The sequence below is a fragment of the Mytilus trossulus genome, chromosome 14, assembly GCF_036588685.1.
Source record: "Mytilus trossulus isolate FHL-02 chromosome 14, PNRI_Mtr1.1.1.hap1, whole genome shotgun sequence".
Classification (NCBI taxonomy): Eukaryota; Metazoa; Mollusca; class Bivalvia; order Mytilida; family Mytilidae; genus Mytilus; species Mytilus trossulus.
This window is the reverse complement of record NC_086386.1, coordinates 20,811,327-20,836,425: the sequence shown is the minus strand read 5'-3', so window position 1 is coordinate 20,836,425 and position 25,099 is coordinate 20,811,327. Positions and strand designations below refer to the sequence as shown.

Here is a 25,099-nt window from a genome sequence, read left to right as displayed (position 1 = left end):
ACAAATAAAGATCTGCATATGAGCTTATTGTATAGACCTGCAAATGTCGGAGTAAATTTTAAATGTTTAATCAGGCTATTGGTTCTTGTCATTCTCACATTTACGCATATATGCAAAATACATAAAACATAAACTCATGAATTGAGTACACCAGACTCTCGTTTCGTCTACAAAAGATTCATCGGTAACAACAAAATATAGTTGTATCAAATACATATCTCCTGTCACCAAGCAGTCAAAAATATCTGGAAACCAATGCCAAATAGAATAACTAATAATATTCCTGTAAAAAGAAAGAAATATGCGATATCAATATTGAATTTCGAATTCGTAGTGAGTAACTCTTTCCATAATCAGTGGTTGATATGTTTCACATCACAATTTACATTTCTTAAGTAAATTATGTTAATTATCCTTTGCTTGTTTTTTTACATGAATTGTATAATGTTAACAAACCGGTTTTAGTGGGGTTCGTGTTGCTCAGTCTTCAGATTTCAATGTTGTTTTTTTTGTACTGTTGTCTTTCGTTTGGTCTTTTCTTTTTTTCGCCATGGCTTTGTCAGTTTATTTTCGAATTATGAGTTTGAATGTCCCTTTGGTATCTTTCGCATCTTTAGCCTGCATGTATCATGGCATTATTTTGTTTCAGAAATCCTCACACTTACATGGTAACCAGTGCTATTATCATTTGGTATTTACCGCTGTCTTTTCTGCTGTAAGATATGTGTATATATGTTATAACTTCCTTTTTTGTAATATTTCTTAAAACCTACTGTTTGTTTGTGATCTAGTTAACAAATTAAGATATGTAACTACATTTGTAGCATAATTCATGGGATTCCGGTAAAGAATAAGTACCTTCGCTATTGGAAAAGGAGCCATCCACCTGCAAACAACTGTAACCACCTTTTCTAAATCCTAATCCAGGTTGGAACTGGCACTGAAATAAAGTTGTAATTTTTCATGGAATACGACTTTAAAATATATAAGTACGATGTAGATATAGGAAGATGTAATGTGAGTGCCAATGAGACAGCTCTCCATCCAAATAACAATTTAAAAAAGTAAACCATTATAGGTCAATGTACGGCCTTCAACACGAAGCCTTGGCTCATACCGAACAACAAGCTATAATGGGCCCCAACATTACTAGCGTAAAACCATTCAAACGGGAAAATCAACAGTCTTATATGTATATTTATTAAATAAAAAAGACAGCTATTTTTTAAATTAGTATGAAAGGGATAAAAAGTTGTACAAAATTCAAAGCAGAAGTAAATAAGAAAATTTCCCTTCTCACTACAATTTCATGACAGGTCGTTCCTTTAATTTGTTTTGTCAAATTATATTACAATCACTTATTTTTCCACTAAAAGAAGGAAAAAGTAGGAAAAGATACCAAGGGAACACACACATTTAAAGAGAGACTAAATACACCACAATAAAAAAATAACGAAAACGACAAACAGCACTCTACAAAAACTTCACAGAACAAAACGAAAGAACGAAAATTACGAAAACACAAAGTTCGTGAATTACCTCAGGTGATAGAGTATCTGTTCAAACATTTATATACCATATCTTGGAATATGACAGTTCTTGTCCATTCGTTTTTGATGCGTTTTGTTATTTGATTTTGCCATGTGATTATGGACTTTCCGAATTGATTTTCCTCTAAATTCAGGTTTTTTGTGATTTTACTTTTTGTAACAAGTCAGTTCAGTAACATGAAATTTTATGTTATTCTGATATATCGATCTGACTTGTAATTTAGATGAGGTGAACAAAATATCAAATTAATGTCTTGTTTGAAATTACCTTGGTATCGGGAAGACATGTGTGAGTGCCTCTAAATATATTTAAGAATATATCAATAGATTCATCATCGTCATCAAGTTCACATTGATTGATATCAGTATCGTTTAAGTTCATATCTATGAATGCAACACCTCTAAAAACAAAATTTAAAAAAAATCAGTTCCCTTTTTTCAGAACTTGCATAGTTAACTAAAGGTGCGAGTAAAATAGATAAAATTGAGAATGGAAATGGGGAATGTGTCAAAGAGACAACAACCCGACCAAATAAAAAACAACAATGAATATGAATCATGTAGCTTCAAAACTTATATAGTACATGTTGAAATAAACTAGTCATCCTTTACTGCCTATATAATTAGACTTTACTATATATAATCATACAACAGAGGAGACTAGTGGAGCAGGAACTGCTTACCTTTCCAGAGCACATAATTCATAAGTTGGGTTTGGTTAGATTCGTTACTTTTTTTTAAAGTTTTTTTGTGAACTGTTTTAATTTGTTAACTGTTACAGACATTTTGTTTCTAATTGTGAATGTTTTTCTGTCTTTCTTCCACTTATATATTATATTAAAAAAATATGTGGTATGATTGCCAATGAGACAACTATCTACAAAAGACCGACATGACACAAAAATAAACAACTATAGGTCACCGTACGGCCTTCAACAATGAGCAAAGCCCATACTGCATAGTAAGCTGTTAAAGGCCTATGTTTATTTTTGTATTTTGATCCATTTTACGTTTAGGCTGTTCGATCGTACTAGTAGACGGTTAATTATAAATCATTAGGAAATCGTCATCTAAAAGTCACCGATAATAGTCGCTTACATGCACGTAGTTTAATCTCATTCCGCATCCATTTATTTTTTTAAATATTCAAGATGTTTCTTATATCGTAAATACCATATTGAAATGTCAATCGTCTGAATTTAACTAACTAAGGAAACTGTTGGTTAGAACTTATAGTACGAATGAATATTAAAAATAGTTCTTTGATTATTTCTTTTTAATTTATTAACAACTTTTATAGATTCGAGACGACTCGGAGTTAAGCATGTTAAGCATGGTAGATAAAAGCATGTCTATAATTGATGGGATGATAAATATATGGCCCTTCAAATATCTTTATGGTTATTTTTGTCATGCGGTTGCTGTAATATTGATTTTATAACAACATAATATACATCAGTCAGGGGCATTACTTAAACAAGTAACAATTAAAATTACCTATACAAGTAATGTTGAAAATGAGGCTAATTTAAATATAACTTATATAAGTTACTTTTCTGAATATTATTTTTATAGGTGTCCAAGAATACAGATTTTACTAGTTTTAAATAATTTTCACAGTTATCTGGTTATTTTTCCCTTAATATATAAAAACTAATTCTTCAGAAACACTAATTAACTTTCCGACGCACTTATCTTTCATACCGACGCTTCTGAGTCAAAGATTGGTCTCTTGGGACTATCAAATTATCATTTTCCTCTAAAATCTTGAAGGTAGACTGATATAAATAGATAGATACTTGTGAATTAATTAAGACCTGAAGTTGTTTATAATTTGTAACCTTAATCAATTGCATATGTGCCTTAGATAAGTGTAATTGCTATTTTTTTCAAAAATGTTTAAAATAACTTATTCAAGTAATATTTTTGTCATTATTTTCAAAGTAACCCTTTATCTCTATACTCCTCTCAAATCTGATAAATTCTTTATTTTATGATATGAAATGTTGTTTAAAATCATGAAAACTACATTTAGTCTATGTTTCTTTTGAAAATTAAAATAACTTTATTAAGTAATTTTATTATTTTTAAAATAAAAAATACTTATATAAGTAATTAAAAAAAATAACTTGTTTAAGTAACGCCCCTGACTGTACATGTTTAATTTCAGATTAAGTCGTTAAAAAGAAAAATGAAAAATTATTAAAAAATGTATACTGAAAATTTAAATAATAAATATGTCTAACTTGAATGTGGGCTTTCCAGAGGGATCTTGTCCAAATATTGGCACAGAAAATGTAACCAACCAAATATTACTAAACCCACAATCAAAATAAGGTTTAATCCAGTGTCCATCTTCTTTTTGTCCAAAATACATCACGATCTTCTCATCTTGAATGTCCGTGCTGCCATTCCTATTACATAAAGATTATAAATAAGAAAATTATACGGGTCAATTAAACGACAATAAAATAGTTACCGGTACTATATTTGCATAGGTTTAAGATAACTTCTTTAAATGTGAAACGTCAAAAAGACATAACATAATGAATTTAATAAGATAATGTGGTATGGGTGATAAGTCTTTCATAGTAACTGTAAACTTCTACCCAAGTGTTTATCTATCTAGATTTGGGGTCGATGCGGAGCTTGCAATATTGTAAAGAAAATTGTTTCGTTGTTTTACATCTTAAGGTCTTTTGTTTTATTTTTGTGTCGTTTATTTGTCTGACCATTGACTTAATCACGCATTTTTCGTTATTTGTTGTGACTTCGTTTGTCCAGAAGATAAAAGTTGCACTTTAAAGCAAACTTTCAAGGTATTATGCAACACCCTATTTTTTCTGCTTTTATTTTTCGTTTGCAGATAAATGCAATTGTTTGAGAAAGTATCAAATGATACAAAGTAATACTAAAATGTCAAACTTAAGAATAAAGTTTACAAATAATTCAAATCCTACGAAAATGTATAAAACTATTTTTTGGCGCAGATTTATTTCTGTATAAAATTATTCACTAACCTTTGGTGTGTTTCCGTTAGAATTGACGATGCATTATCCCAATTTCTTGACTTTAAGTTGTAATACCATTCTGCATCAACTGATGTTTGATACACATAAGAAAGCGATAAATCGAAAAGACGAATGACTCCATTTTTATAATATGCATAAGGTGCAAACTCTTTGTATCTTAAGAATACACCTAACTCAAACGCAAGACCAGAACTAAAAACTTTGGGTGCTCCTGTGATAACAACATTTCTGGCTAAATTAAAGAATGTTAAATCTGGAATAGACTCCATTGTTCCTTTGTTCTGGTAAATTAATGTAGTCATGTAATTAGCATTATATATAGCTAAATTTGTATATTTATTCCAACGTGTGAAATCTAATGTTAAGTTAAGGTTAGCTGCAGATCCAGAGCACATGTCTGTATGAGTATTTTCAATTATATTAAGAGCAGTGATTGCTTCTAACTGTCCACCTTTTACGAAAAAAATAGTTCCATGCATCAGAATAAGACAGGTAAAGACCAACACCGAAACTCTACGTTTAAGGTTCATAATCGACTGCATATACTTTTCTGAAAAAAAGGTTTAGTTTAATATTTGAAAAATAAACTATTTTGTTTTTTTCAATTCACATTTTTTTTAGGATACAAACAAACTTCACAAAGATGAGACAGATTATTTTTGTACCAAGCAGGTGATAACATCATGCAATATGAAAACCTTTTTTACATGCTTACACAATACAGAACTAAAGAAGAAATTTTGACTTTAAAAAGCGATTAAAATAACCTTTGCTGATCTACGACTTTACGAAAACTTGACTAGATAGTCAATACCTTCTGAACAGATCCATGCATACCGTATTGATCAAGTCCATAACTAATAATTGATAATAAATCCTTATATAATCTTTATTATTTATAGTTACCTTACTATGAACCAATATCTATTTAATATTTTCATAACATTTAATCCTGATAAACTCTTACCTTTCTTTGTACGAATGCCTTACATTTATACATGTCCAACATAAAAATCTAATGATATCCATTATTTACAATTTTCCTATTTGCCCTTTATTAAAAGAATAATTTTCTATCATAAACGATAAGGCAACCATTATATGAAAATTAACTAACAATTACCGTGTTGAATGACATTTATACAAAAACACTGTGTCAAGACTATCCCGGCAAAAAACGCTTCAACTAGTGAAATGTATCAATTTTAGTTTGATGATGGACCACCAACAAAAATCTTTAAAGCGACATAAAATTTAAAAAGTCTGTTGTTTTGCTTTATTCCTACTCATGAGTGAACGTGTTATATTGAAAATCATGTCCTTCCATGTCGCTAATTTCATTTGACATATTTAATGCTCAATATGATCTGACTGTTATATATATGATCAAAATAGAAAAACATTAACTTGGTTTTCATGACAATTTATCGAAACGTCCGTTTCCCATCCACTTTCCTATCTCTGTTTACCTTTTTTTTATATAGCTTATGCTTTATGTATGTGATCAAATAGACTAACGATGAAATACAACCAAACCAATATTTTAAAGCAAATAAATTTTAATACTCGCTATACGTTTTTCATTTGTAATTGGAAATTTTAATGTTGTATCGATCCCGAGAAGACATTCAAGTACAGAACCTTCGTTTAATTTTCTTGGACGCATAACGAATCATAAAAATAAAGATAGTGCGTTTCCTGGAGAGGACAATGGACGGCATTTCCCGTTAATGTTTGAAAATAATTATCCTGGCCAAAAAGGGTTGGATATGACAGCGGAAAATATAAAGATACACACATTTAATTTTAGAGATAGTAAAATATCTCACTTGTATGACTGTTGCATATAGAATGGAATTCCCTCCCCCTCCACAAAAAATGAAGTAAACAGTTGCTGCTTAATTCATTTGAAAAGGTCTTCCCGAATCGACTTGACGTACACAGAAATTTTCGCCACTGGTCTTTACTCAAACAACGATTCTCGCATAAATGCATGACTAAAAACAGTGTGAGGTAAATGATATGTTTGTCTAGTATCTCAGATCCGTTAAATAACACTTAAAATAAATAAAAAAAAAACGTTACCCTATTCCTTTACCAAATACTCCTTGGAGAAGAAATACCATTTGAAACGAACAGAAAAGATAAAAATGTAGTGATCCCTAATATATCAATCCTTTTTTTTCGGCTGTAAGCACGCTGCTGCAGCTAACGTTTTCTAATGCGTAATCGAGACATCTCTTGTATATTCAAACAACTGCAAATTATAAAAACGGCTTTCATAAAGTAGCAACAACTTAACTTAAAAAAAAAGGGGGGGGGTATTTTTTTTTATCTGAGTCAGATTTTTTTTCGCGCGTACGTTTTTATTCCTTTTTTTTCGATGCTGGTGATCAAATACTTTTTTTCAATGTTTAACACTATAATGTATGGGTAAACTCTTGACTCAGAATATTTTTTTTATCATCTGTATGACCCCATTTTTTTTTTATCAAATTGGGGATCGGAATATTTCCATTCCCACCCCCACCCCACCCCCTTTTGAAGTTAAATGGTTCTTCCCTTACCGCTAGAAAAATTGTCCAAAAATTTTGAATTCAGTTCTACGTAATGAACATTTAAATGACATATAGTTTACAAGTGGGAACAAATCTTATGTACAGGTAGCTAAACAAGGTGTATAGATGTGAACAAATGTAATGTGAAACCAGTGTACACTACACTAAACTAATTGTAAACATGTTTACTCTACGCGGCGTTTGGTGTGAACACGGCCTAAGTTACTTGTACAATGTATAAGGAGAGAATAATCAATTCTTGAAAAAGTAATGAATTTAATTAGAAACGCATTTGATATAATAGAATCAACGTTAACAATGTTACTGCACCAGTTGGCATTTCTACAATAGTCCTTCCAATGATACTCGATGCTAAAATATATAAAATTTTAAATTATTTAAAATTTGCAGTGCTGATAAAACCTATAAGCACACAGAGTGTATCCTAAAGCTTGGTACGTTTTGCAGTTTTGTCATTGTTTATATGCACTTGCCTTTCAGAACTTGAAACAAAAACTTTCACATAGTTCTACAGATGATCGATTGGTTATTCTTCCAGTCTCGAAATAGGTTGTAGTTATAAGTTTTAAAATTGTCTCACCCGTATGTGGCACAACTTTTTTGGAATTTTGGATCATCAATGCTCTTCCAACTTTGTACTTGTTTGACTTTATAAATATTATTTGATATGAGCGTCACTGATGAGTCAAATGCAGACGAAACGCGCGTCTGGCGTACTAAATTATAATCCTGGTACGTTTGATAACGATTTTATTTTAACTGATATTTTGTAATGTATTAAATCAACATAGATTAACTTAGCCTGATTTGGCACAACTTTTGGGAATTTTGAATCCTGATTGCTCTTGAACTTTGTACTTGTTTGGCTTTATAGATATTTTGATATGAGCGTCACTGATTCAAAAATTTATCAACAGATGAATTTATGAATATAAACAATACCTTAATATAACTCACAGTAATAAGAACAAGAATCTGTCCTCGGTATATATACGGATGCCCCATCCGTACTATATATAATATGTTCAGTTGACTGTGAAATTGGGATAAAAAATTAGAAAGATCATATCAAATAGAACATGTGTAAATGCAAGTTGATCGGACTTCATAAAAAACAACTACCTTGACCAAAACTTTAAACCTGAAACGGACTAGACGAACGAATGAACGGACGAACTAACGGTGGCACAACCCGTCGTAGGTGGGGCATTTGAGAACAAGTTCCATCCACATATAAAGATGTTTAGTAGAGATTCATAGTTGAAAAGTAGTTAGTAAAATGTGTACGCATATTTGTTTAGTAGCTCGATAAATTCGTGATGATGCCTGCTGGGGGAACGACCAATGTTTTATACCTTAATTTTGTAATCTCACGGTTGCTTACATACACAGAAAATAACATAAAAACACAAGCACATCAAATCTTATAAATATGTTAGTTTATTAATCAAATTATCCAAATATACACACTTTAAGATAATACATAAAAAATCTAAACACCTTATCACAGTTAAAATATGTGGATTCAACTAAAACTCCAAAGTCGTGATATATCATATGTATATAAACTGTTACTCAAACAAAATTATCACAGCAATCAATGTGAATTATAGTAATATCACTATATTTAATGAAATATATCAGTCATCCTCCAACTTGTCGTTTTATAGACGAGGTCATTCACTTTTTCACCAAATTATAGAATCTTTTTCCCCAATTTTAAATTTAAATTCCCTGTTGCATTTGTACTGTCTGAAATAAAGGTCATATATATAATATTAAACAATCTTCAGGATACAATGGAAATAATAAGATTACAGAGAATATAGGGCTGAAAGTTACCAAATGGATATCAACTTCTTTACTCGAAAACAAATTAGCAATGGCAAAAAAAAACTTATAGTTTACAAACCACAAGATTGAATAACGGAACAGCACAAAACACTTGGAAAATTAAGAGATGGACTGAGGTGCTTTAGAAGAAAAGCGGATTCTGTCAATCAATATGGATGCCTATAATTTTTAATATTTATGTATACTTCATATTTATTTTAGAACATGTTTATAATTTTAATTTATTGTCATGCACAAAGAATTATTATGATTATCCCATCGTCTAATAAATCAACCATTATATATCCGTTTGTAGAACGCAGCAGCAATTTAAGTTTTACGTTAAAATGATATATGGAAACTTCCAAGGAGACCGTTAGCTTTTATGTCGATAGTTTTTTCAACTCAAACACTTCACATACTCAGTTATTATCCCATTGCTTACATTAATTTATATTATTTACCAAAACGTTGGGATTTATTAGCCTATATATTCATAATGTTGAGGAAATAAAAGGTATAGAATAAACAAAAAAGTCCTTATAAAGAGAACACCGTTGTCCTTAATTGAAGTTAATCACCTTAGAGTCATCATGTGTATTATATTCAACTGTTGTATTTTTTCGGATGCGATGAATATCTTTTAATTTATTGGTGCATTTATTGGTCAACACTTTACGTAATCTTGAAGGGGTGATATTTCGATTAAATTTTCTTCAAACCACTGTTGATGCCGTCTTATTTTTGTTTTATTTAACTGATTATAACAAAACTTGACAGTAGTGCTTGAAATGATAAAATCATTCAGTTTAATCAACAAATTTGTGTCTACAAACATCAGATGTAACACGAATTGTGCTTTGAAACATGCATGCTACATGTATATATTTGTATGAGAAAAACTTTTTTCTCTGAAATAAAATGCAGGGTGAATTTCTTAAGCGGTATTATACAAGGGAATGTTTTTGTTCAAACAAGTTTTTCATATGAATCAAGATGTGACGTACTATGATTTGGTTTTATGACGCCTTCAATGGAAAATGTTATTCTAAAAAAGGAGGCGGATAATATCTAGCGATTCATAAATCGAAGATGACCTTTCAGTTCTGACAATGACAAAGAAAATATGCGAAAACAATGAAACAACGAACACTACACAAAAACTATTGATTGAGCAAAAACAACAACTGGAACATATCCGTGTTAATCTGTGACACAGATATTCGGTATCAGTGAACCATATCCTTTCTGTTGGAATTTTCCTACAAAGAAACGGAATTTTAACAATTTTAGAGTTCAATCGTCACTTATTCTAAATGTAATCATAAAATGAGGTTAGACTAAACAGAATGAGTGGATATCATCTATTTTACGGGACGCAAAGTCAAAGAATGAGGCTAGGTAATTTATATTCGTCCTGAGAAGATCTTATATGGTCTTCATATTCAACAACACATTTTCTTTTTGTTGTCAAGGAAATGTACATTCAAAATGACTGTTGTTGTACATATAGGGACAAAAAACGATCTGTCCTTAAAATTGATATGATAAAATTTTCTAAAAAATATTTAGTTAACACAAGCCAGACACAATATTTTTGATTATTGCTAGGACATTATTTTTCTTTTATTCTCTAACTGTTTTTATTAGTTTTTTTCAAATTTACTATCTATACATTTGAGTTTCGCATAGGAAAATGTGTTTATTTAATGTATAATGATTTATTTTTTAACTTAGGTTGAAGGTGGTAGTTATATTAGTGGAAAATATTGTATATTAACGTTGATATTATCCATGAGTTAAGGAAGCTGGCTTGTGATATAGAGGATTCTTTTGTCAGATTTTCGGAATCCTCTGGTTTTATCCATTTAAATGTTTTGAAAAAAATTGCCCGGTGACCCGCATTTTTCTTTTTGAAATTCTTTAACATGCCATCTGTAATGTCTTATACAATTTTAATTACTTTTAAACAGTTTTTAAGAACTGTAACTTGTCAATGATAAAGCTCTGAAAAGTCAAGAGAGAATATTTTCCTTCAAAAATTTCAATGCTCATATATCGAAAACAAGCACGGTGACCTATTATTTTTTTTTGCTTTTTGGATTCTTTTATTAATTCCTTATCAATATAAATTATTGTTTTAAAAAGTTAATTACTTTGAAACTGAGAAGCGAGCTCCCTTAAAAGAAAGTTTTTGGAGAAGGGGTTGGTGAGTACTTATCATTATAATTGCAGTCTCTAATAATACGGAATGCTAACTTATAACAAAATGAATTAAAGAAATAACATAAGACAGACATGAACCAAAGGCACATATTGTTCTAAAGGTCTTTACTATTTACAGGTACAATTTTCATCGGGAATATGGTGGGGTTAAACTTATTTGTAGGTGCTCAACCATCAACCTCACCTTGTTGTTGTAAGGAATTAAACTGTAGCTCTTCCTAAAAGAAGATGTTCCTATCGACATTGGTCATTCTATTTTATAATCACAAACAGTTGAACTTTTTTTTGCAATGTCTTAAAGTTAAAATAGGTTTTTTGTTTATATAGATTAGACCGTTGGTTTTCCCGTTTGAATGGTTTTACACTAGTAATTTTGGGGCCCTTTATAGCTTGTTGTTCGGTGTGAGCCAAGGCTCCGTGTTGAAGGCCGTACTTTAACCTATAATGGTTTAATTTTTAAATTGTTATTTGGATGGAGAGTTGTCTCATTGGCACTCACACCACATCTTCCTATATCTATTTACTAGAGCTTAACGTAAAGAATGTGTTAATACTATTGAAGAGTGAATACTTAATATAGTGTATGTACTCTAACAGTTATTTCCAGTTTTGAAATATCTATATATGACACGCATTTCAGATGCACACTGCTCTAGATCAGCAGTTTCACATTTAGGTTATAATTGATTTTAAAAGTTTCATGAGTTTGACAAGAGGTTTCGTAGAGCACTATGCAAACTAAGCAATACCCATTTTTTTACCATGACACTAAAAAATCTTGTGTTCAATTCGAAATCTACTATTGTGAGGAAATAAGTTTGATTAGTCTGAATTTCCTCTCTAGTAAATGACTTGGCATATATGTTGATATTCCAAGTAAGTTGTTAATTCAATCACCAACCAGAGTATGGTAAATAAATTAGCACACATATAAACGATGTTATATGGTAATTTATCTGCGAGAAAAGAAACATATTAGTCACGGATGTAAGATAGTTGTGTATCAACATATCTTTTCAAATAGATGTAATATGTGCGTTTATACCATTATTCAGTTTTTTAATTACAATTTCTATGAACGATCGTACAGCCTTATTGCTTACAGAAATAGTTTTTGTGTTTTCATTTATATTTCATTTATATATCCCGTTCCCTATAAAAAAAATGCATGAACTCAATTTATTTTGTTTTTAAATTTGTTTTTAAATTTTTTGGATCATGCTCATGGTATTCCGACCGTCTAGCTTATACAATCGAATTAATGCTCATTATGTTAGTATGAGAATTTTTTTTATTAATCTTTTGATTTTCAAATATGTTGGCCTCACGCATGGCTGAAGAGACATAAAGTATAGAAATGTGCATCTGGTGCAGAAACATTGGTACCAAGTAAAGGAGGTATTGAGATGTTTACCAAAAAATACAGATGTTACAAAAGGACTTGGATATAAGCAAACATAAGTAATTGTCAGGTATTATATAGTATGCAAGTTCTGTACCGTATTGTGGAATCTTGAGCTATATATATAGGAGTAACACGACAAAATAATAAAGAGAAAGACACAACGACCTGCTTTATTTAAATCTCGTAATGAAAAACAGACAAGACAGACAGCACTTATCGATACACAGGCTAGTTTAGTTAACATTGAATATTCCTGTAAGTTATTTCAAGTAAAATATAGGCAATGTATGGTTACAGTTGTTCAAATATAATGAAGGCTGTTTTATCTCAGGCATATATTACCATAGCTGTATTTGGCAAAAAAGTTTGGAATATTGGTCCAAAATGCTCTTCAACTTCGTAATTTATTTTGCCTTTTTAACTTTTTTGGTTTCGATAGACGAAACGCGCGTCTGGCGTATATACTAAATTTACTCCTGGTATCTATGATGAGTTTATTGTTCAAATATAATGAATCAAGTAAGAAGACACACATGAAGGTTATACGTAAATTAAAGAAGCAAGACTAAATATGTCGATAAGAGGAGCTAGCATTATTAAAACAATATCCTGTAATATTTCTCAAACGAAATAGATCAGTCGTTTTCGGAATTGAAAAGCTAATATGATGTTTATATTGATTAAGTTTAAAGTTTCGATCAATACAAATTTCCGTTTAACTTTACATGTTTTGTAAAGTGATGTTTTTGAAGAAATCAAATTCGTCTGTGTAAAAACCATTTCTTAATTTTAAATAGTTGAGGGTTAATTATACTGCAGTAAATGGAAAATGAGGGACGAAAGATATCAAAGGCACAGTCAAACTCATAAATCTTAAATAAACTGTCAACGCCATTGGTAAAAATTTAAAAGACAAACAGAGAAATAATAGTACACATGACACATCATAGAAAATAAAGAATAAGCAACACAAAGTCCACTAAAAACTAGGGGGGGGGGGGGTATCAGGTGCTCCGGAAAGGTAAGCAGATCCTGCTCCACATGTGGCAACCGTCGTGTTGCTAATGATATCACAAATCCGGTAAATAGTCTAATTCGGTAGGTCACAGAAATGAAAGAGAATGGGGTTGTAGTGACGATGTTAGGAACAAATCCAATATTATTTGTGAAACGGTTATTCCATAACGGTCAGCCAACTCATAATGGCGTCCGTAAAATTTACGAAGGGATGATTTCAACACCATTTGAAACTTTTGGTTTAATAGCTTCGTTGTGAGCAGCAATCCTCTATCAAGAAAATCATGATGGGAAATGCAAGAGTGGAAATATCGTATCAATTTGGAGGTATATGCCCCGTATACAGGTGAATTTATGCTACTTAGAAATTTCACGATTAGAAAGCTGAACTCATCTTTTTTGTCGTAAAGTTTTGTTTTCAATCGACCCTCAATGTCAGTTTTTAGATGAAATGAGTGTATATTAATGACCTGCGCTGCTCTTAAAATGATGTGCTTTTTTTATTTTTTTGACTTTTCATAGATATGGCATGAGTGCCGATGAAACAACTTTCCATAAAAGTCATAATTCCTAAAACCATTATATGTCAAAGCACGCTCTTCCACAAAGAGCCTTGGCTCAAACCGAACAGCAATATATAAAAGGGCCATAATTTTGACTAGTGTAAAACAGTCTAAACGGGAAAATAAACGGTCTAATTTATATAAATACGAGAAATTTGAAACATTTATGAACCACATAAACAAATGACAACCACTGCACATCAGATTTCTGACTCAAAAGTGGTGCAAACCAATGTAGCGGGTTTAAATGTTTTTATTTGTACCAACCTTCAGGCTTAATTGAAACAATTGTATACCATCAAAACATAAAATATCAAATAAAATGTCTCAACTCAATCAAAAGACATGAAAACACACAAGTGAATATAACTTAAAGAAAGATTTATGACGCAATGCAAATACAAAACCAATAAAATAAGGAATGGGATAATAAACAATATCATAAGGTCAACCATTTCCGTAAAAAAAGGGGTTGAACATGTTAGCGGGACCTGAACCCTCCATCAATCCTGGGTCAGTAGTGGAACAGAATACTATATCAAATAAAAAAAAAAACAATAAACAAATAAGGCATATGATCAACAGAATACCCGCTCAATTTCCTATGACTTGGGGCAGACACAATGTTTGTCTCTAATATTTAATTAACTGTGCATTTGTATTCAGATGTCGCAGATCAAATTTATTCGTTCATTGTGTAATCATACGTTTTTTGATTGAGTTAAGTCTGCCAATTGATATTTTATCGTATGTTTTCTATGTTGTGATGTTATGCTATTGTTTCAGAAAAAGGGAGAAATTTTGGGCCCATTAAAACGTTTAATCCCGCTGCAAATGTTTGCACCTGTCCTAAGTCAGGAATCTGATGTACAGTAGTTGTCGTTTGTTTATGTAATATATACGTGTTTCTCGTTTCTCGTTTTGTTTATATAGATTAGACCGTTGGTTTTCCCGTTTGAATGGTTTTACACTAGTAATTTTGGGGCCCTTTATAGCTTGTTGTTCGGTGTGAGCCAAGGCTCCGTGTTGAAGGCCGTACTTTAACCTATAATGGTTTAATTTTTAAATTGTTATTTGGATGGAGAGTTGTCTCATATGCACTCACACCACATCTTCCTATATCTACATATATAATTGTTTACCCACCAAAAAAGTAAATGACAAGTTCTTTGATAATGGATAGAAAAATAGTTTTAACATAGCAATGAAAGGTAAGTTGTAGAGCACACTTACGAAAAACCGATTTTTTTACATTTGTAGTTTTAAGAAATGGTAGCAAATACAATTTTCGATCAGATTTTTCAACAAGCACATTCCGGAAAAATTTTCTTTACTTAGTGATTTGATCTTCTTACGAGACTAGTTTGATGTAACAGTTACTTGCCTGGCACTTATATTGGCACTCTGGAACATTTTATGTGTGGCTTGTTCGTCTTTTCTAGTTAAATCTGTCGTTTTAGATCTATAAAAAACCACCTCCTTAATACCAGACTGTACTATCAATTTAGCGCATTCGTGACATGGAAAAAGAGTCACGAACAGTCGACAATTTCGTATATCCGCTTGTATTTTGTTGGCAATGGCGTTGAGCTCAGCATGACAAACTGAAAGAAAAAAAAACTAAAAAAACAACATTTCGACGAAAATTCAAAATATCATACCCTTATTGTTTTCGTCTGGATTTGTTTTTTTATCTATAAAAATAAATATTTAAATAAGATGATATAGTAAGAATGTAACTCTTGTTGAACTGTTATTCATATATGCTATTGCCGAAGTTATAAACCAGCAACCATTATTGGAATTCTTATTGACTATATTGATTATATGAATCCAAATATCTGATATCGTTAAATAAAGTGTGCATACCATATAGATGTTTGTCACCCTTAGTCCAGGGAAAATCAGTATCCGAACATCCATCAGGCATGCCATTGTAACCCATTCCAACTACTCTTTTGTCCTGATTCACAATACAAGCTCCAACCTGTATAATATTTTTTGAAAAGGAAAGAGGAAATTAAATTTACCTACTGATAATCCCTTTCACACTGAATTGGACTGTTGTATAAATAATAGTTTTATTATCGCCAACAAAAGTACTCCATGAAATTTACTATCTGATAACAAATTAACTTCAAATATAACTTGTTTATATTTGTTACAAATGTTACTAACGAAACATTCATAACGTCAAAGGCCACAACCGAATGTTCTCTCGACCAATCATATACCATTTTCCCTCATAAGTAAATCATACAAGAATTATACAGAATAAAACACAATGTATATATATATATACAATAATAGGTTTGAACGTAGTTTTCAATTTAGACTCGTATATATATATATATATATATATAAAACGTCTGAATAATAGTCAACGATTTTTCCCACGAGGGCGCTGGATCGTTACAAGTAACGATACATGTACACAATAAAATAAATTATATAAACGCCTAAAAAGTGTACATAACAACACCAATAACACAAAAAGGAACTATAAATGTAATTATTTATAAATATTTCGGATAACAGATATCCTTCGTCAGTCAGATTCTGATGTTAAATGAATCATCTTTAAGTCTTCTTAGATTAAACTTTTACTAAATCTTGAAATTTATACAATAAAAAAGGCAAACCGAACATCAGTTAAGATGATGGTGATACATATATATATTGTTGGGTTGATGTTTAGACGAGTTGTATATATATATATATATACAACTCGTCTAAACATCAACCCAACAATGCTAGATCTGTAAATTTGCTTTCGCAAATTTTTGGTTCTTCCCTCGCCGGGATTCGAACCCATGCTACTGTGATATCGTGACACCAAATCGCCTGCACTGCAGCCGTCCCGCTAGACCACACGACCACCTGGGCTCTCAAAAAAAAAGAGCTTTCGGTGGCCATATGTTACCTTTCCACGTCAGTTTTAATCTAGCGGCGTACTACAGTACATGATATATAAGGCATGAAGATGTTATTGTTACAGATCAGCTAAATTATCTATAGTAAAGGATCCTACAAATTAATGTAAGATACAGTCACAGAAAATAATTTATTCATAAGTACGTCTGAGTCAGTGACAACCCTACAACAGATGTATCCATCGGATCGCCATCAATGATGGTGATACATGGCTGTGTACATAATGTATATACAACTCGTCTAAACATCAACCCAACAATGTTAGATCTGTAAATTTGCTTTCGCAAATATATATAATTGCGAATATATATAATTGATTTCCATAGATGTCCCGAATCAAACCATGTACATATAGTTTTTTTTATATTGGACCATATTGTGTAAAATTCCAATTTCATTTTTTCTCAGTTCTTTGAACACATCCAGTCTATGCCAGATGTCTTGTTGTGTCAAATTTCAAGCACAATGCAGAGCCGGTTCAAAGTAAAATATACAGTATATATCCATACTTGCCCAAAATAATCAGGTCCAACTGCTTTTAACACCGTGCATTTCGTTTGCTATATTTTGAATCAAAATGTTCGAATTTAAGCCCAATAGACCTTTACAAATCATATACTTTTATTTGTATAAAATACAACAAAAATTAGATAAAATATTGCTCTAATTATGTACTATGGTATTAAATGTAATACTTATGTTTATAATATCCTCATTTATGCTTATTTCCAAACAATAACAAATAATTGTCCTATATTATATTTGTGTCTATAATTTCACTTGGATTTTGTATCGTTGTGTTAAAATAAACATTACAAATTAACCGTTTGCTTTATTTCTTAATAACAAAAAAAGCCCAATTCAACGTTAAACGGAATGGCTTAACCAGAAAATATTGAAAAAAAATCAAAACAAAATGTATCAAATTAAATGTAATATAAGATAAAACAAAGCAAGTTAAATTTTATTTAGATGTATTTCCAATAGGCAAAACCTTTCAAAATGGTTTATATATTTTGTCGATTATTTCAAATTTTTTCAACAGTTATTTGATTTTCTGTATTACAAAAAATATCTTTGTGCAGATAATATTCCATATATTCTTCTTCATGTGTTGCCACATATCAAAATATATTCTATTTGTTTTAAAGGTAGAATTTAAAAAAAATATATATAATTAAAATCAGAATCATTCATATCACTTTATCGCACAAAACTTTAAAAAGTTAACATTCCTTACCATATAAATATTGTATGCTGCTCTTAAGTTACAACAGTATCAGATTATCTTGTCCCATGTGATAACCGCTGTTTAAATCCAGAATTCAAAGTAATCAATTTCTATAAATCATTTTTATCATGTTATTTGAAATATTTTCAATATATTTGTTCACCTAAGTAAGTAATCAATGATTCGGATTTAGTCGTCAATGCTTATCAGATATTATTATTAATATGAGAACAAAACTCCTGTGATGTTTCAAACAAAAGGCAGATGATTAAACAAAACACCATAACGCTCGATGATCTTCGATTTCTCTACTTTTCAATTTAAATATTAATTTCATAAAGATGCAATTATTACCTGAACTTTCCGTGTAGGGGTAAAATAATCTGTATTGAAATGATATGTGCAAATTAAGATAAACATGGATGATACCTTACAAAATCTCTTTCCTTTATTGTAAATGATCATTAACGGATACTTGGTGTGTTCCTTTAAGAAAACATGTATGGTTTGCTTTTTTGCAGGAAAATAATAACATTGAATCATAATTCCATATTCCTTATATATTTCCGCGCTAAAAAAAGCGTCGTAGATAATAAAAATGATTTGTTGTTCATCTTGAATATGCTCCAAAGAATGTTTCTGTTCTTAATACAAAATTCAGAAGATGTGGTATGATTGCCAATGACACATGTCATCAATCTACCAAAGACCAAAATGACATAGATGCAAGCAACTATACCATATACTTCTTTCAAAAAATTAGAAATAGTTAAAGTGTGGTCTAGACGAGCATAGTTTGTGTGTAATAATAATGCTTCAAATGATCTGTCACGCTCAACTATCATTGAAAATTCTCAAAATCCCGCATACAAAGGTATTCGACGGGCCATAAACTTGAGTTTATCATACCTACAGCTTTCATTTTGTATAACTTATATTTAATTTCTCTATCCCCTCACAATGGTAAAAATAAGCCGAGAGATTAACATAATTCACTAGTAAAATTACCTTCAGGTTATGACTTATCGAAGTATTTGAATGTGCCTCAGTTTTCAAATATGCGGTATCATTTACCCGGTATCATTTGTTTTTATTCCTTTTTTATCTAAATTTAGTATCTAGTTTGTCCTCTACTTTTGCCTTATTATAAAACTTCCGTGTTACCTAACATCAAATCTTGCCTTATTACACAAATATGTCAATAAAAAGGTCTTGAACTGCACGAATATCTCAGGTATTGTACTTTAAAAAAGATATGTTAGACATGTTATGAAGTTATGAAGGTGCCGAGGTTATTTCATTTCTTATCAATTTATTTATTTTTAAGTACTGTGTCATGAAAAATAATAAACGGGATAACTTTTTTTTCTGTAAACTGACTTTCCATACAATTTTAAATCATAAGAAACACTATTCTAAACTTCCGAATTTTTTAAATTCATTGTCATCGATTCGAATCAAATTCTCATATTTTATTTATAACAATGCAAAACATTTATCCAAAATATCTTAAGGATGTACTCTTCTGACTTTTCAGTCTCGTTCAGTCTCGTTAAAATCTCTTTCTTGAATTAATTCCAAAATGTGTGATACACGTGAAAAATATCAATGAATTTCAAAAATAGTATAATCAAACATAACTCTGTGAAAAAATTGTGTAATTACATTGAACAGTTTTTGAGTAATCAAGTTTTCAAATTTTACGACCAATCAAGTCTGTATTTTTAGCCAAAATTATGAGAAAATGGATGAGGGATACACAAAATGATTTTACAGGAATCATGTATATCACATATGATTTTGATCTTTTCAAATTTGTTAGATATGTATTTTTTCAATCATTTATAACAAAAAAGTTGAAATAATATGCACTTTTTTTAAAAACTGAGAAAAATCACAAAAATACAAAATTGAAAGCATGGCAAAGGAGTAAGTTCGATAAGTGCCATAATTGGCCCCAATTATAAAATTCATGGTTACAAGACAATACTTATTTTAAGTTGCCTTAAAACATGTGAGAAAGTTAAACAGAGCTGTTTTTGTCAAAGTTTAATTTTAACACGTCGACTTTACATCCCAAAAAGGTCAAAATAAGGGATTTTGGTGAAATTTGACAAAATCACCTGGATTTCAACCAAATAAAGGACCAGGAAACGTAGAGCGCAGGCGTCGACAAGCTTAATATTCAATTACGACATGTTAAATGTCTTCACAAACATTATTTTCAAAGATCTTTGTTGTCGACGTATGCGCTCTATGTTTCCTGTCAAATAATCTTTAGAAATTTACCCATTTCATTGATTTTTTCGTGAAAAATCAATATTAGTACAACTTGTGACGTCATAACGAAACGCAGAAACGTAAAATTTTCAACAGAATGGCTTATATCCTATCTAGTCAATGTATTAGCTATAATTTATCGTGATATTGGTCAATAAATCCGAATTTGAAATTTACGCTTAAAAAGGGGGCCATTTGAGGACTTTATCGAACATACTCCTTTTACACAAAAAAGCGTCAAAATATGATAAAACTTTCTAATATTAACACCTACCTATAGTTTATTAAAGTAAAGTTTATTCAGATTGGTCTTCTTAATCGTTCTAGAAAGTATGAACAAAAGATTAATTAAAGGACTGTGAAATTTGTCAGGATAATAGCCCAAAAATAGGTAAAAATCGATGAAAAATGAGAAAATCATCAAAATTTGCCATTTTCAAAGGGCCATAGCAAACAAAAAAGTGCACCACCATGTGATTTTTTCTTCTCCAATTATTTTGTTATAGTCTTACAAACCCAAAATCAGGTGAATAAAACAAGTTTAATTCTAGAAATTTTTTGCTCCTCAGAGGTGTACATCCTTAAGTCTAAAATAAACAATTTACAGGGCACGGACACACTCATATTAAGCTTCGATTCGTGTGTATTTTTAGACGACATCTTATTAACTATTGAGTTGACCTCCCACAACCATGTAAGCGATGCAAACATTAATATAGATATAAATAGATTTAGCAGATCGTGAAAATGGAATTTTATAGGGATGTTCAATTTTATAATATATATATTTTATATTATAAAAATATCATCATTTTTACCTTTATAATAATATTTTTTTGTGGATCAAATCAGTCAAATAATTTACCTTGGTTTCAATTTCAATGTTGACAATCTTTTCCAAATAGAGCATTTGTCTTTTTCACGTAACAGTGCAGAGATCGACGTATACGCATCGGACAGATTTGTATAAATTATGATTTAGCACAGACCTCAATTAAAACTATATAGATAGTAAACATGGTAAATGCATTATAAAATATCTTCATCGGAAGCAACTTGACTTTCTTTATCCTTTCTTCATATACGTGTTATACCCAGATAGAACAGAAATTATGATGTTTTCAATTATTGAGACTCCAGAACTTAGTTTTTCCTTAAATATTAAAAAACATATCCTTAAGTACATGCCCTAAGCACCCTGGAGTTATTTTCAGTAGTAACGCAAAATAGAACAATCATATTGAAAGTGTAAAGAGACACTTAAATGTTAAACGTTAACCTAAATACCGATTATCTCGAAACAATTTAGGAAAACTATACTTAGTTTCTATTAGGCCTATTTTTGAATATGCCAAGGAAGTGTGGGATAATTGTGGAATAGGCTACTCGCATACATTAGGTATTTGCAATTAGAGGCCACACGAATAGTCAAATGTCTACCTTTATTTACAAAAACTTAATATCATATTATGAGGTTGGCTGGATATCTCTTTTTGAAAGAAGAAGGAGACGAAAATTACAGATGCTTTATTACATGAACCAAAAAAGTGCACCAGAGTACCTATGTAATCTTGTACCTCCTTGTGTACAAAGTACAACTAACTACCCGTTGCGAAATGGCCATGATATTATTGCTCAATTTTGTAGACTTTCCCTAACTTCTGAATCGTTTATTTCCCTCTACAATAGGTGAATAAAATAAACTTGATCCAAACATTCGCATTGTCGAATCTATATCTAAATTTAAGAAAGGATTAAAAAAACGATAGTCTATTATGTAAAATAATTCTCTTTTTACTTTCTATCCTCTATTTTTCACATATGAAAGCTAGTATTATATTGTATAAAGTTTTTGCTTTATATGCATGTCCATTGTATTATACTAATATTGTAACGTTATATTGTATTATGGAGAAGACTTCATAAGTATGATTTACTTGTGTCTTGTCCATTTTGCTTTTATTCAGCAGATAAAATATGTACTAAACTAAATCTACTAATCATTGCTGCACAGGACTTCAACTTAATACTGAAAGCTCAACCCAAATGGGCGGTCCCTGATGATGTATATTTATTTACTGAATTAACCTCTATAAAAGACAACTCTTTCAAATCATACTTTGTTTGTATTAATTATGTAATGTAGCCTATTTTTCAGTTCAAGATTCAAAACAAGATGTGTAAAGGCTCAATTGTCAAAGTTTAAGGAAATTTTGTACTATAGTCCATATTGCGGCCAATGTATATTTTGTACATAATTTGAACATTTTATGTTGTATAAAAACAATGAGGTAAAAAATATATTGTTTAATAAAAATGGACTGTTTTTTATGTTTGTTTGAACATATTATTGGCAAATTTTATATAAAATCATATAACGTTCAAAGCTTGATGGTTTTTTTTAAATTATCAGCCGTATTAATATCATTACATCACAAAGCTTTATGTATGATAAACAATTAGCTAGTTGTTTTTAAGTTTTGTAACCGCACAATGTTTAGCATAAAATAAAAAAAACAACGTAAAATTTACTATAGCCATACAAAGGTTGGTATATGAAAAAGAGTTAGCTGTGTAAATACTACAACCGTTCAAACATTGATATATAATAAAAAGAAAATAGATGTGGAAATAACATCGTAAATCAAGGTCGATTTAAATTTCCTGTACAATTACCTTACATAACGTATGCATCCATATGATTTTCTGAAAATCAGTGTATACAATTTCTACATCGGTATGTAGCAGGTATTTGGAAGGTTGATTTAATGAAAACGATTAAAAAATAGTATGCATCATCTATTTTATATAGTGTATATTATGTTTCTTTGTGGACAATTTATTTATTTTAAGTGCCACTGCATACGAATGCATGTAAATAAATTCATCATAGATACCGAGATTAAAATTTTACACTAACGCCAGACGTACTTTTCGGCTACAAAAGACTCATTAGTGACGCTCGAATAAATAAATGTTTAAAAGGCAAAATAAAGTACGAAGTTGAAGAGCATTGTTGAGGACCAAACATTCTTACAAAAATTGCCAAAGACTGCTAAGGTAATCTTTCCCTCAGGTATAAAAGCCTTAGTATTAATAACATACAGTTAATCTATTATTATGGACATGTTAATGATAACTCAAGTCAACACCGAAGTGCTTACTACTTGATTGTAATACCCTTGGGGAAATAAATCTCCACCAGGTAGGGCATCGACCCAGTGGTTGTAAATAGACTCATCATAGATACAAGGACTAAAATTTTACACTTACCCCAGAGGAGGGTTTCGTCTACAAACGACTCATCAGTGACGCTCGAATTAAAAAAAATGTAACGACCATATAAAGTACGAAACTGAAGAACTTTTGATAAAGTTTGTTAACAATTTCACATCAATGTTTGATATACTATTACTGATTGCTATCTTGATACTACGTTTACATCACATTGAAAACACAGTTTATCTTTACCTTTATATTCGGCATGCTAAAACAGTTTCGTTTTTAATAAATTGTAACAGATTACTTTCATACTAATCCTAGACATAGTAGAATCTCCATTTTTAAAAGCTACACAAATTTACAGGAGTACCACGATGTGGTTAAACCAATTAATTACTGCAAAAACAAATATGATTTCTTTTGCAGAAAACAAACTTTTCACTTTGTATTCTTTTTATCAATTCAAGACCAACTTTTTTGATAAATAGTATACACGAATTATCTACTGTCTACTTTTCATACTTTTATTCCAAACAATACAGCAATTGCATTTGGTATTAAAATAAAGTAATCTGGATTAATAATAAACTTAATTATATATTTAATATAAAGAATTTGGAAAAGTGAAAAACTAGACGATAAATTGTGATTTTGAAAATCTGTAAACTAAATAATTGATTCACTTCATCATACAACACAGTTGTCCTTGTTTTCTTGGAAAGTCATGAGTGTTTATTATTATATATATTATCTTTTATCTTGTGATTTTGAAACCGGTTGTTGGGAAAGACAATTTCATAAAACAACGTCGTGTGGTTCACCTAATTACACGTTTGGTAGATTTTCTAAATTGATAGATCACATTCGTGCGATGGAAAATAGAATTGTAGTTACGACCTAAGGCACATATCCGGTCTCATCTGTGAAACGGATATTCTACAACATTTTACCAACTCGCGTTGGCGTCCATTAAATGTATGAAGGAATAATTTCAACCGAACCATTTTGAAAATATCGGTTTGATAACTTCCCTGTGAACAGCAACACTTTATAAAGGAAATCATGATAGAAAATACAGACCCGGTAATATCGTTACAATCGTGGGTTATGTTCTCCGTATAAATGCTTCCTAGAAATGGAAATTTCACAATTGAGGGATGAAATCATCTCTTTGGTCGAAAAGTTTAGTTTTTAACCGACCACCATTGTCAATTTTTAGATTCATGT

The 25,099-nt window shown here is 30.6% G+C and overlaps 1 protein-coding gene and 1 long non-coding RNA gene across 2 annotated transcripts in view; one reads left to right on the top strand and one right to left on the bottom strand.

Annotated features, from left to right (window-relative positions):
* The window catches only part of LOC134696361 (uncharacterized), a 128,908-nt gene that overhangs the window by 7,485 nt on the left and 96,324 nt on the right, over positions 1–25,099 (top strand). The gene's annotated exons all lie outside the window — the stretch shown is intronic.
* LOC134696817 (metabotropic glycine receptor-like) lies at positions 225–5,112 on the bottom strand. The gene is made up of 5 exons (XM_063558772.1): positions 4,571–5,112; positions 3,797–3,964; positions 1,819–1,951; positions 859–940; positions 225–283 (listed from the first exon to the last, which is right to left on the bottom strand). Exons 1-5 carry the CDS (start codon positions 5,110–5,112, stop codon positions 225–227), a joined length of 984 nt encoding a protein of 327 aa, XP_063414842.1.

Coding starts and splice junctions, on each gene's coding strand:
- LOC134696817 (XM_063558772.1), bottom strand. CDS start 5,112: ATGAACCTTAAACGTAGAGTTTCGGTGTTGGTCTTTACCTGTCTTATT. Junction 1,952..3,796: donor TCTGGAAAGCCCACATTCAA/GTTAGACATATT, acceptor TTTTGTTTTTAG/AGGTGTTGCATTCATAGATA. Junction 941..1,818: donor CATGTCTTCCCGATACCAAG/GTAATTTCAAAC, acceptor ACTTTATTTCAG/TGCCAGTTCCAACCTGGATT.